The sequence below is a fragment of the Stomoxys calcitrans genome, chromosome 5 (genome assembly GCF_963082655.1).
Source record: "Stomoxys calcitrans chromosome 5, idStoCalc2.1, whole genome shotgun sequence".
Taxonomy (NCBI): Eukaryota; Metazoa; Arthropoda; class Insecta; order Diptera; family Muscidae; genus Stomoxys; species Stomoxys calcitrans.
The window spans coordinates 77,579,518-77,593,018 of NC_081556.1; the positions used below are offsets into that span (position 1 = coordinate 77,579,518).

The 13,501-nt window shown below is 30.2% G+C and overlaps 1 protein-coding gene across 7 annotated transcripts in view; it reads right to left on the reverse strand.

Moving 5' to 3' along the window:
• LOC106096016 (longitudinals lacking protein, isoforms F/I/K/T) overlaps positions 1-13,501 on the reverse strand; it is a 366,249-nt gene that overhangs the window by 104,517 nt on the left and 248,231 nt on the right. Inside the window, exon 7 of one of the 7 annotated variants that reach the window (XM_059370251.1) lies at positions 2,035-5,348. The exons of the other annotated variants lie outside the window; for them this stretch is intronic. Coding sequence (XP_059226234.1) covers positions 4,282-5,348 — 1,067 coding nt within the window. The 3' untranslated portion in view covers positions 2,035-4,281. Of the gene's footprint in view, positions 1-2,034; positions 5,349-13,501 lie in introns of those variants that run through there. 7 annotated transcript variants of the gene reach the window in all.

Consider the following 13,501-nt stretch of genomic DNA (forward strand, 5'->3'; position numbering starts at 1 on the left):
GCCATTATGGCTCATATTGGACGTAAGATATATTGGGAGCTTTATCTAATTCTGAACTGCTTAATAGCGTCAGTCCTTAGTAAAGTGACTTGTGCAAAATTTTACCACAATCCAACGACAAATGCAACCTGTATCTTGATTACAGGAATACATAAACAGACAGACGGACATAGCTAAATCGAATCAAGAAGTAATTCTAAGCCTATCGGCATACAGTGCACTCGCGTAAATATGAATACTCCATAATATGAACATTTTTTTTGTTCAATAAACTACTCTAAAATATGAATTCAGTGCATTACAGCTTTAAAATACGGACAGCATATTTTTGCCATAAGAAATCACAAATTTTTTAGCATAATAACCATTTTTCCAGTGATTAAGTTTGTTTTTCTTTTTAAATCCATTAAATAATAAGTAACAAATTAAACTAAAGAAACTCTTCTTTTTATGGGAAAAACTTTTTAAGGGGGGGTTTTAATTAGTTCATATTATCGCGACTGTACTGTACTTAACAATGGGTCGAGCTCTTCTCCTTCTTAGCGTTGCAAACAAATTCTAGCTCTTCTCTTTCTTAGCGTTGCAAACAAGTTTACAAAGTTATAATACCCTGTACCACAGTGGGAAGTTTGCCCCTGTTCCTTAATGAAATGTTCCTGGTCAAATTTGCATACCACAGTGGTGGTTTAGGGTGTAAATAGATCACAATATTAGCAATACTCGGCTACTTATCTTTAGAAAAGCTCTCTTTAGTTGACGTTCTTTAAAATCATTATCATCAGAAACAGACATTGCATTCAATTTGAATGAACTCTAAGTAAGTGTTGAATTCAAATGATCTTGAATTATGTTCTTCAATCACAATTCAATTTATATAGTAGTAGATTCTAAAGCTAAATAACCTGTGTTTTAGACCAGCATGTACAAACATATAACTAAAGAAATTGTAGAATTCATGTTGTATTCAAAACAAAGAATTGAAAATTTGTTCCTAAAAAACAGCTTGAACCTACTTTCTAAAAATCTCTCATTACAATCCTTTAAAATTTAATTTCTTATTCACAAAACTTAGGCCTTAAAATAGATTTATTTGACAGTTCTGTCAAATAAACCTATTTCAAATCTTCATTAAGTTTTATGAATACCGGCTACACTTTATTATTCTTCAATACTTTCTGAAATACAAATCCTTTTAGCAAAAAATTTCACAATTTACAACAATGACATATGTTGTGTTCTATTTTTTAATACAGTATAGTGCAGATAAAGTGTTTTTTGGTTGTTATTATATGTTATCCTGTACAACTTTGCACTAGAATTTTATCCAGGACATTTGATTTGCACCGTATATAGTGAAGATAGAACATGGTGATACTTTTACTCGATGTATTCTTTGTTATATGACATTTAAATCCTGATTAAAACTTCACTATCACCAAATTTTTCTTCACATGTTTAACCAAACTTTCTAAAAGCTCTAAAGCCTTATTATAAACACCACCATTGGATTGGGGTATACTAATCTAACCTTCTAATCTAGTTGTGTTGCTTTAATAATTATTAAAAAAAAAACATAATCCCTAATTATGACTCGATTAGTTATCAATTCGTTGAATTCGTTGTTCTCTAGGAATTATCATATTTTACCATATTTTTTTATGTATTATTTTGAAACAAAAATTGAAAATAAAAAGCTTTTTATATAAGTATATTAAATTTTGCTCTTTAAAGAGAAGATAATCGTAATAATATTGCCTTTAAAATTACCACTTGCTAAACACTAAACATAAGAAACCTAATTGTATAAAATAAAACGAATTGTTATTATTATTATCATATAAAAAACAAAAAGCTTTACGGTTTTCAAAATATCCACTGAGAATTATATGATTATTTCTTTGAAATTTCACTGTAAGCAATAATTGAAACTGAGTACAAAGGGGTGGGTGGGCAAAGGGCTTGAAATGGTATAAATAAATGTGTGTGTTTATGGAAAGGGAGTTGTTTATTGGAAAAAATTCTAAAAATCTATATCACTTGTCTATGGGTTTTGGAATAAAAACTTAAAAAAAATCGTAAACGAACATTTTGAAAATAGGGAATGTGTGTTAGTTAGTTTTTTTGCAAGGAGTGGTAGTTTGGTGGAATGATCTTCTGGGTAATATATCGAAAAACCGGCTTTCGAAATGATGTTAAGGTCAAATGTTTGATGTTTTTGTTTTTGGGGCTTACAATCTAAATTGGAATATCATTTTATGTTTTTCATTATCATTATTTTTTTTTTTTTTGTTATAAAAAAAGAGTGTCTTTTATCCATTAGGTCTTTTTTATCATTTCATGTAAATTAAGGAATGCCAAAAGTTGTATATATATAGTTGTTTGTATAAAACGTATAAAAAAATCTATATATATGTATGTATATATTAAATTATATATACTTGTAATGGTAATTGGTGTAAAATTTAACAAATTGCATAAAAGGAATGGCATTTTTCATCTTCGCGTTCTATTTCTTGTCTTTTTTTATCATATTGTGTGAGGTTAATTCTTGCGTTTTTTCTTTCTTCAAAAAAAGAACTGCTGTTTCTTTCTTTTCTCGCTTTAAATAAATTATTGATTAACAAACAAAACAATTATTATTTTAAATATGTATGTATATATAGTATATAAACCTTTAAAAAAATTTGGCACACTTGTTTCCATATTTCACAAATTTTTTTTTTGTGTTAACAGCTTTGTGTTGTGATTAGAAAAAATTTGCAGTTTTTTTCCTAGTTTTAAGAACTAGGAAGAAAAACAACTATTTATTTTCCCTGAATTATTAAAATTCTCATTTAAGATAAAAAAACATGTACTGAGGCTGAATGTTTTTTGCTTGTTGAAGTGTATTTACAATACTAAGAAGTATGGTGAAAAAGCTTAACACAACAATGGGGAAATCAAGCTGGGGCAAAGTCAAAGAAGAGTTTTCCATAAAGAGGATGGATAATGCGGAGGGCTAAAGACCAACAATGGACGTTAACCATAAAGAAAGGAATTTATAGATTTTTTCCTCAAAAAATCTTTACCAGAAGGCTTTTTCTCAACGAAAAAGCTTTTAAGTTATTCTCATCAACATTTGAGTTGAAAAGTCTATGCATTTCTTTGAGTGTGTTTCCACTAAAGAAAGCACCTTTAAGATCAATAATGCAAAAACTTCTCTAATGTTTGAAAGAGAATAAGGCAATTGAGATACAACTCCGAGTCTATGCCCGAAACCAATTTTTTGGTATCAACCAATCCCACTTATTCGGAATTTACCTGAATGATTGGGTTTCCTTATTTTGCTATAAATCAGATTCATTATGGGAGAATAGAGTTTTGAATGAATGAGTGACACAGAATACATTTCTATTCTTTATAAAAATATTCCTAAACTTCTGCCAAAGATACAACAAGGTAATATTCTTCTCTTCCTCATAGAAACATTTTTTCTTGCGATAACTTCACTCTGAAATATTCAACAAATATTCTGAAATATTCAAGAAACTCTGAAATATTCAACAAATATTCTGAGATATATACAAAAGATATAAAACAATTTTAATTTCAGTTATACACTGAAAATGTATTTTTATTAGTTTGTAATTCAAAATTACCGGCTGTAAAAGCTTTTGAAGAACCTTCTCTTTGCTTGAACATTGCTCAAAAGCTTAAAAGCTTTTAAGTATTGATATATCATCAGCACAGCTGATGGCAGCAAGTCACACTCCCTCTAAGCTTTTGCAGCAACTTTGTCCCAGACAAATCGTTAACTAACAAAGCTTCCAGGGCCAATAATTGAGGGTAGAATCTTGCAGACAAATTACAAAAAATAGGCCCTCTCAGTTAGGACTCACCAACTAATTTCCCATTGTATTCTCTTTACTATTTCACCAATGTTCTTAGTTTTTTTTTTTGCATTCTATATAGTATGTAGGTTCTTCGTTGTTCCTAAAAAAAAATACCTCTCTCTCGTTCTCTCTGTCTATCTCTTTCTACTTAATACGCTTTTATATAAATAAATTATTTTTGTGTAAATATTCCCTGATATGAAAAAAATCTCTCACTTCCTAGCTTAGCCTAAGAAAAGAAAACTTAATTTTTCCGGCTTTCGGGTAAAAATTATAAACAATTAAGACTGCGTGAAATAATAATGCCATAAATTGGTGGGTGGATGATTTATGGTACTACATACCGCACTCGATGATACTTTGTTGAGTTTTCTTGTTCATGGGTTGTTCTGCAACAAGAGGAGGTTTCTTAGGAGTAATGTTGACGCAGCTCGGCCACAGCCGTTGAAGTATCTTCAGCACCTATGGTAGAGCCAGCGGCGCTTCCTCCACCACCGCCACCACTACCGCCACCACTGGCACCGCCGCCGCCAGCACCTTGTGTCAATTGATTACCTATGGTGGCGGTGGTGAAACTTTTCAAATCTTCCACCTTGAAGAATTTCTCTTTGTGCATTCGCTCCATGTGGCGGCCAATGTGCATCTTTTGCTTGGCTCTATACACACAGAAGGGACACTGGAATTGGGGCTCCTTGCCGCACTCCCATTTCTGGTGATTGCGCAATGACGATTTCAGCTTGTAGAGGCGACCACATTCGGGACAAGGATGACCAGCACCATTGCCAGCACCAGCAGCACCGCCCACGCCCAAGGCCGCAGCACTGCTCAAACTTAAACCGCCATTGCCGCCACCGCTTATTAGACTATTCATGGCATTAATGCTGTTGAGAATGTTGATACTTAGACCAGTAGGACCAACATCAGCAAAGGCCGAATGGAAATCGGAACTACCCCCGCCACCACCGCCACTGCTGACATTGCCTGGGGTGGGGTCATCGGAGTAGCTATTATCACTGAGATTGCCGCTGTTATTGGCGGATTTCTCGGCGGCGGCTTTCAGCATCAAAACGGTAGCCTCTTCCTGCGTTAAATGCTTCAATTTTGGACCGGTGGGAGTCGTGCGATCCTTCTCACTGGCCGAAGAGCAATTCAAGGGTGTGCTTGAGGCTCCCTGCGTGGCTTGTTGTTGTTCACTGTTGCTGAGTTCATTGGGCGGTGGTGATGAGACCGAAAGAGCTGATCTCTTAAGTGGCGATTTTAATTCGATTTTGCAAATATCACGAGCATTTAAGCCATTGCCAGCGGCAGAGCTAACACCACCGCCGCCAGCATTACCTGCAGCACCCTTTTCCATGGTTAGATCGGTGGGAAATACCAGCGGATGTACACCCTCACGCAATTGAGTGACCAAAGGCATGGCCAGGCGGGCATTCCACTCGTTCCAGGTTAAACCTGCTATGCGCGTAATACTTAGATCTGTTTTTGTTTTAATTTTAAAAGGAGTAGGGAGGGCAATCAAACAACCAAAGAGCCAATAGGAAAATCAACGTTTTTTTTTATTTAAATTAAGTATACATAAGAAATTGTTGTTGTTGTTGTTGAAGATGATGTTGACGCATCCATGTCGTAGATTATCGGAGTAATTAAACAAAATATTTTTTAACGAAATAAAAATTGGCAAAAACACACATTTTTATGTAGGGGAAAAAAAGTAGGAGAGAAAAGAAAAGAAAAAAAGGAGAAAAAAATATAAACTTAACATAACGTTTGAACACAAAGGACATTTAAACTTAAACTATAACAGCAACGAAAAGAATAAAAATTTAAAATTGTTTTATGGAAAAAAATCTTGCAGCATGCAAGACTTTTTCCTTACTCAATTAGAAAAAAAAATTAAACAAAAATCTGAAGCAACATTTGTTTGTTCCTTTTCTGTGGTGGGAGAGGGGACATTAAAGGATATTTAGGTGTTGGTATCATTAAATGAAGTTATTATTTCATTAAGCCAATGCCAATATTTACATAGAAACTAAAGTATTAATAATAAAAGTAATGAGCAGATTATCGCTAATGATGGAGAGAATGGATATGGAGGTTTAATGGGGATTGGTCCAAATGATGGTAGGAAAATAATACACAACAAATAATCGAGGGGTGGAGGAGCAGTGATAATAAGAAAACTGATAACTTTTAAGGAATAACAACAATTCTCTTTCGAGGTTAATGATCGCAGAATTTTGGCAATATACATACGTTTTTTTCTTTTTGCTAAGAAAATATTTTAGCTTAAATTTTCTTTAACTGTCTCCCTTTTCTTGTTAATCAAGATTTTTGAGGAGATGGCTTTGATCCACTTTAACTTTTCCTCAGCCCCTGTTATCTTCTTTGGTTTCATTTTATAATTTTGACACTTTGTTTTCTTCAAGGACAATGGGAGTTAGGCGTTGACTGGACCAACGAAGCAAAGGAATATGGGAGGTTGGTTTTGGATGACAAATAATGAGAAACAAAAAGCTCAACTAAATCGCAATGAATATGGATGAAGTAAAAACAGGAAAAAGCAAGCATTAAAATTTTAAAAATTATTTACAATTATGAGCATAGAATCTATACATAAAAATTATTTATAAATTTTTTATAAAAGGTAAAAAAGAAATGGAAGAAATGTTTAAACACACAACTAACAATAAGCAACACACATACACAATTCTCAGATGTTGTTATCATTTTTTTAAATATATTTTTGTTTCTCTCTTTCTCTCTCTCTCTCTTCTATGAACATAAAAAACTAAATTTTGTTTTTCTAGAGGGAGGTGAAATTTGGAGGACAAAACTTGGCGTTTAAATTCACTGGAAATTTTTTGGGAAAGGACAAAGAGGAAGACTTAGTGGGTTGTATCCTTACGACATATTCTCTCTCATGGTGAAATAGAACTTTTGTTTAAAATTTTTTGGGAACAAACACAATTTATCACTTCATTAAATAAAATTTATATAAAACAAAATATATAAAAAATATTAAAATAAATAATTAAAAACAAATACAAAAATAAGTAATAAAGTTAAAAATAAGGCAAAACTAACAAAAATAATTTTAAAAATATGCAAAAAATAAAACGATATATAAATAATTTTTATTTAACATGATATAATATACGAGACAAGTTGCTGGATTCGCTAGCTAATTTTGTCTGCAAACATATTCTTTTTCTCAAAGTGACGTCATTCAGTTTGAAAAATGGCACATATGTATGCATCTTTTAACATTTTTCAATTATTTTCATGTTATTCAACGATACGAGTAGCTATAAAAATTAACAAGAAAATCCGCTTACTTGCCCTATAGATAAGGATTATATTTTTAATTAAATTTGTTTGTGCTGTTTGTTTTATCTGGAAACTTCGCTTGAAGTTTTTTAAAAATAAAATTAATATACTTTTCTGTTTGTTCGGCTCGAGGTCATGAAAACAATTGTTAAAAAGCGGATGGTATTGTTTATGAAATTTGTATTATTGAAAAATCCAATATTTCGAAAACCACTGGTTTTTTTCCTCAGTGAATTTCAAAAATAAAAAAAAAAAATTGAATGAAAAAATATTTAAAATTAAAATAAACAATATAACCAAAAAATAAAATAAAAAATTTAAATAAAATAAAAAAATATGATTAAAATAAAAAATGAACAAAATAAATATAAAGAAATAAAAAATACAAAAATAAGCCAAAAAATGTAAACATTGGTTGCCCAAAAAGTAATTGCGGATTTTAATAAAAGTAAATGCATTTTTAATAAAACTTAGAATGAACTTTAATCAAATATACTTTTTTACACTTTTTTTCTAAAGCAAGCTAAAAGTAACAGCTGATAACTGACAGAAGAAAGAATGCAATTACAGAGTCACAAGCTGTGAAAAAAATTGTTAACGCCGACTATATGAAAAATCAGCAATTACTTTTTGGGCAACCCAATACAAAAAATTTAACTAAAAATATCAGAAAGAAAAAATAATAAAATAAAAAAAAAATTTAAATTTAAATAAAAATATATAAACAAAAATTAAAATGAAAATTTGAAATAAAACAAAAAAATTACAAATAAATTAAAACAATCTAAATAAAATAAAACATATAAATAAAATAAAAAACATAGAACAAAAAATTAAAATAAAAAAATTTTAATTAAAAAACATTAAAATAAACAAAAAATTTTAATTTAAAATAGAACAATATATACAGAAAATAAAATAAAAAAATATAAGCAAAACAAAAATTAAAAAAATAAATATAAAGAAATAAAAAATAAGACAAAAAAATTTAAATATAAAAATCTTAAAAAAAATTGAATGAAAAATATTAAAATAAACAAAAAATTTAAAATTAAAATAAAAATATATAAACAAAATTAAAATGAAAAATATAAATAAAACAAAAAAATTATAAATAAAAAAAAATTTAAATAAAATAAAAAATATAAATAAAGTAAAATATATAAATAAAATAAAATATATAAATAAAAAATACATAAAATAAAAATTAAAATAGAAAAGTAAAAGAAATAATATTTAAAATTTTTTTGAAGATTCATCGCTTACATTGAAATAAATAAATTACTTTAATTAACCAGTAATTAATAGATAATGTTACCTATAAAATAAAAAAATAAAAAATAACCAAAAAATAAAATAAATACAGTATAATTAAAAAATTAAATATATAATAGAAAACAAAAACAATATGGAACCTTATAAATGCTCTCTAAAACGTGTTTGTTCATATAATCCAAAATAAAAGAGGAGAAAGAAAACTTCATAAAAAAAATAATAAAAGAAAAACAAATTCAATTACAGTTTGTTGTTTTGAAATTTTGTTAAATGTTCTCGTATCCATTGATTGCGATGACCATCAATAGTTTCCATGCTTATGATAGGACTCGTATGGACTAGGTGGCCTTGTGTACCTAAAAAGAGAAATATGTTAATAGAAAGTTCGAATAACAAAACGAACTCGATTGCCTTGAGAAACACCAAAATGGTAGATGTATTATTTTCGATTAAAAATATGTTTTTTTTTTTTTTTTAATTTATTTAAACAAAGTAATGATGCGTCTTTTTAAGTTATGGTGTTTAATTTCAAACAATAAATAAAGCCACGGTCTATTTATTTGGTTAGAGGTGAAAGCTTACTTTAAAGTAATAAAAATGTCTAGAAGAACTCTTTGATTTTTTGTTACAGTGGAACAAAAATTATATTTAGACTGTATTTTATGACCCGAGAGGCAAATATGCGTCGAAGAACCCATAAAGTATATACATTCTTGATCGTCATGACATTTTAAGTCCATCTAACCATGCCCGTCCGTCTGTCTGTCGAAAGATAGCTAGGCGCTTGAAATTTTGCACAAATACTTCATATTAGCGTAGGTCGGTTGGGATTGTAAATGAGCCAAATCGGTTCATGTTTTGATATAACTGCCATATAAACCGATCTTGGGTCTAGACTTCTTCAGCTTTCAGAGGGCGCAATACCTATCCGATTTGACTGAAATTTTGCACGTGTTGTTGTGGTATCAGTGGTATAGCTGCCATATAAACCGATATGGGATCTTGACTTCTTGAGCCGCTAGAGGGCGCAATTCTCACCCGATTTGGCTGAAATTTTTCATGAAGTGTTTTATTATGACTTTCAACAACTGTGCCTAGTATGGCGCAATCGGTACATACACTGATATAGCTGCCATATAAACCGATCTGGGATCTTGACTTCTTGAGCTTCTAGAGGTCGCAATTCTCATCCGATTTGGCAAACATTTTGTACAACGGCTTCTTTCATAACCTTCAAAACACTTGTCCAATATGGTCTGAGTCGATCAATAGCTTGATACAACTCCCATATATACTGATCTCCCGATTTTGCTTCTTGAACCCCTACAAGGTGCAATTGTTATCCGAATGGACTGAAATATAACACAATGACATCTACAATGTTTAGCATTAAATTCATTTATGGTTCCAATCGGACTATAACTTGATATAGCTCCAATAGCACAACAGTTCTTATTCATTATTCTTTGTTTGCCTAAAAAGAGATACCGCGCAAAAGAACTCGACAAATGCTATCCATGGTGGAGTGGTGGATATATAAGATGCCGAATCTTAGCACGGCCGAATCTAGCACGCTTTTACTTGTTAAACGTTCATGTAGATCCAAGGATGTTAATTTTTAAGGCTCTGCTCATATATATGAAATGTGTATACATACAACTGATATTAGTTTAGGCTCAAAACATCAAAAACAACGTTGGGCTCAACATCTACCAACCAATGAAAGTTAGTATCGGAGATTCTAATGGAGGAAGAACAATATATTGTGTCTAGTTTTAAAGTGACTGTGAATGTATATGATTACTTTAGTCGGTTTTTCTCCAAAGTGGAGTCGAGCTTAATGACCATAAGAATTGTGTTAAGCGGAAAGATTTGATTATAGAAAAGTTGCTGCATTGGCCTTCTGGACTTGAAACAATAATGTGTAGGCCAATGGCCGAGTAGATATAACGGATTGAAGATTTGACTAGAGCGATCAGCAATGTCAATAAAAAGGGGAAAAAAAACAGAGACTAGTATTTCAAATCTTCATACCAAATCGAACATTGCCGAAATAAAAAACTTTTAGATATATCGAAAGAACAACGACATAACTATTAGAGAGCTGAAGGATGATATTATCCATGTCTCTCATGGGCTTTCTTTGGAAACCAGACTCCACACGACTAAGATCGATATTGAACATACTCTCAATATTGTTGTTGTAGCAGTGTGTTGTACACTAAGGCAGCAGCCCTTGTCATTGAAGAACTCCATCGGACAATTTGAAACGTTTAACCGACTGCTATGGAATTGTTTCAATATTGTTGAAGAACCTAGCGCAATAGGCCCGTTCATTTTTTAATTTACCTGTTTTTGTGAGTAAAACTATAGGTTTGTAAAAATTATAAGTTCGTTAGAACCGAAGTCGCCTTAAATAATGTTAACTTTGAGAACACAAAAAATTAGCGTTTCTCAAAATAAAACAACCATTGCTCAATGAAACGCATCATGCATTTGCTTATTGTTCAACATCTTTTTGATCTTCAATATTTTAGTTTTAATCTTTCGAATATTATTGTATTATTTTAATGGAATTTGTTCTTTTTTTTTTTTTGATAAATTTGAATTAATTTCAGATTTTTAAATTGCTAAAATACAAAAAAAATACAAATAAGGAAAATGAAGAGTGTGAAGAAAACAGTATCCAAACAAGATATATGTTAATGATTTGAGTAGTTTTAGGTTGTTTTTTTTTTTGGAGTAAATAGTATGTCATAAAATAACACACCTTAAAGCAATACTGTCTAAAAGTTTGGAGTTTGGAGATGCATTGTTTCTATTTAATAATTGCCAATAATATTTACGCTTCCAATTATCAAGTATCAAGTTAGTTCAAAATATTGAAAATCCTAAAAATATTGAAAATTCAAAATATTGAAAATCCTCAAATACATTGCGGAAAGGAAAGAAATCTGCAAATAGATTTATGGAAAGAGTGAAAAAAAGCATTTCTATAGCACCCATAACGCCACCATACTCTCATTGTCCAAAGGGCAGGCAGGGTCGATGTACATTTGAAGGAACTCTTTGATCCCAAAACTCAATCTCCAGTCTCAGTCACCTAAAAAATAAAGAGAAATATATTAGTGGAAGTTCTTGGGAAAAACCAATTGAGATGGCAGAAAAAAACAAAAACGTAAGAAAAAAAAACGTAATACAACTTAAAAGGCCAATTACACTCGCATTACTTTTGGAATAAAACTCAGAGTATTTTTTTTATTAATCGATTTGATTACATTTAAAATATTTATTGTTTTTTTTTTCTTCTTCTTTAATGTATTCTGTATTTGTTTTTGTTTTTTACACATTTATGTTTACTAGAAAAAGAAAACTAATATACATTTTTTTGTTTTTCTAATAATTTTTAGGTTGCTTAATCATTCTTTTTTTTTGAAATTTTTTCTTAATGTTTTTGTTATATTGAATGTATTTGTTTTAGGCTACTACAAATGTATTCATATATATATATATGTGTGTATGTTATATATACTTACAATGCTGTTTGTGTGTTAATTTTGCTAACACTTTCATATATTTGCATATATAATTCTTCAGTGTGGTTGAATTTTTGAATTTTTTTCTTTTTTGTTCTAAACATTTACATAGTCTACTATAATCAAGATACATATATATTTGTAGTTACATACATACATTTACTTGTTTTTCTTGTAAGTTGTGCTTGGGTAGTGTTGAATTTTTTTTTCTTTAATTTTTTCCTTTGAATTCTCATAATTGAAAATAAATTTGTGTTTGCTTGTTGGTACATACTAACATTTATGGATTTTTATTTTGCTAATTATGTATATATATCAAAATATGTATTTTGTTGTTGTTTTTCTCACTATTTTCTAATAAAATTTAAAACTAGTCTTTATTTAAGAATTATTTTGAACATAAATTTGTTTTTCTTTTTTTTCTCTTTTCAGTTTTATTTTTAAGATTTACACAAACAATTAAGGAAAATGTATTTGAATCATTACATTTCTATATAAAAGAAAACATTGTTGTAACAAAAAAAATTTGTTTTTTTATTAGAATAATTGTTAAGTAAAATGGTTATCAAATGGAAACTCTATGAAATGATATTCTTCTTCTTTTATAAACTTCATGTATGTTGAGTCTAGAGATAGTGAATAATATGAAAATGATTTTTCAATAAATCTTCAACAAAGATCCTTTTCAAATAGGCAAAAGGAAAATAGTCGACTGGCTCTATTTATGAGACAATTCAATCCGGCTGAGGAGGGTGTGAAGATCACAATGATTGGCGGAAAATTCAGTTTTAAATGAATTTAGAGAAACTTTCTATTCACATCCAAAGTGGAGTGGTAAACCGCAGAGCAACATCACTGTAGGGAGAGAAGTTTTACATGTCTGAGGCTAAAGTTAAGTGTCTCAGTTGATGACATGTGACAAGTTCGCAACTAAATATTGGTACAACATAGGAGGTGAGGGGAGTTTGGTTGATGTTTGGGCAAAGTAAATGTGTATTGTTGAAGGGTATGTAAAATGAGGCAAAGAACATCATACATCCAAGATATATTCATTTACAGGTAGTGGCAGTTGCCCAACAACAAAATATTGAGTGCACTATCTGTCAACATCAGTGATTAGTGCAACTCTAATTTTGTGTACATTACTAGTTCGCGCCAGTTTTCGTTGCTTGTGTGTATCATGGTTCTTAACTATAATACACTCACACACAACCAAAACAAGTTGACAGATAGTGTAGTTCGCGAGAAAAAATTGTACTCAGCTGTATACATACATCGAAGTGAAATAAGCTTAAACCTGGAATTTAATCCTTATCTTGTGTACAATAGGTCTGTTCTCGTACTTTTCCAGTAAAAATTTACAGTAGAGTAAGAATAGCCTCTAGTCGTTTTTTCAACTTATTTGAATTAAACAGCTGGATTTCATAAAATAGCTGTACGATGCTGCAAATTTCTACTGCAAAAAAAAACGTACAGTAGAAATTTGCAAGC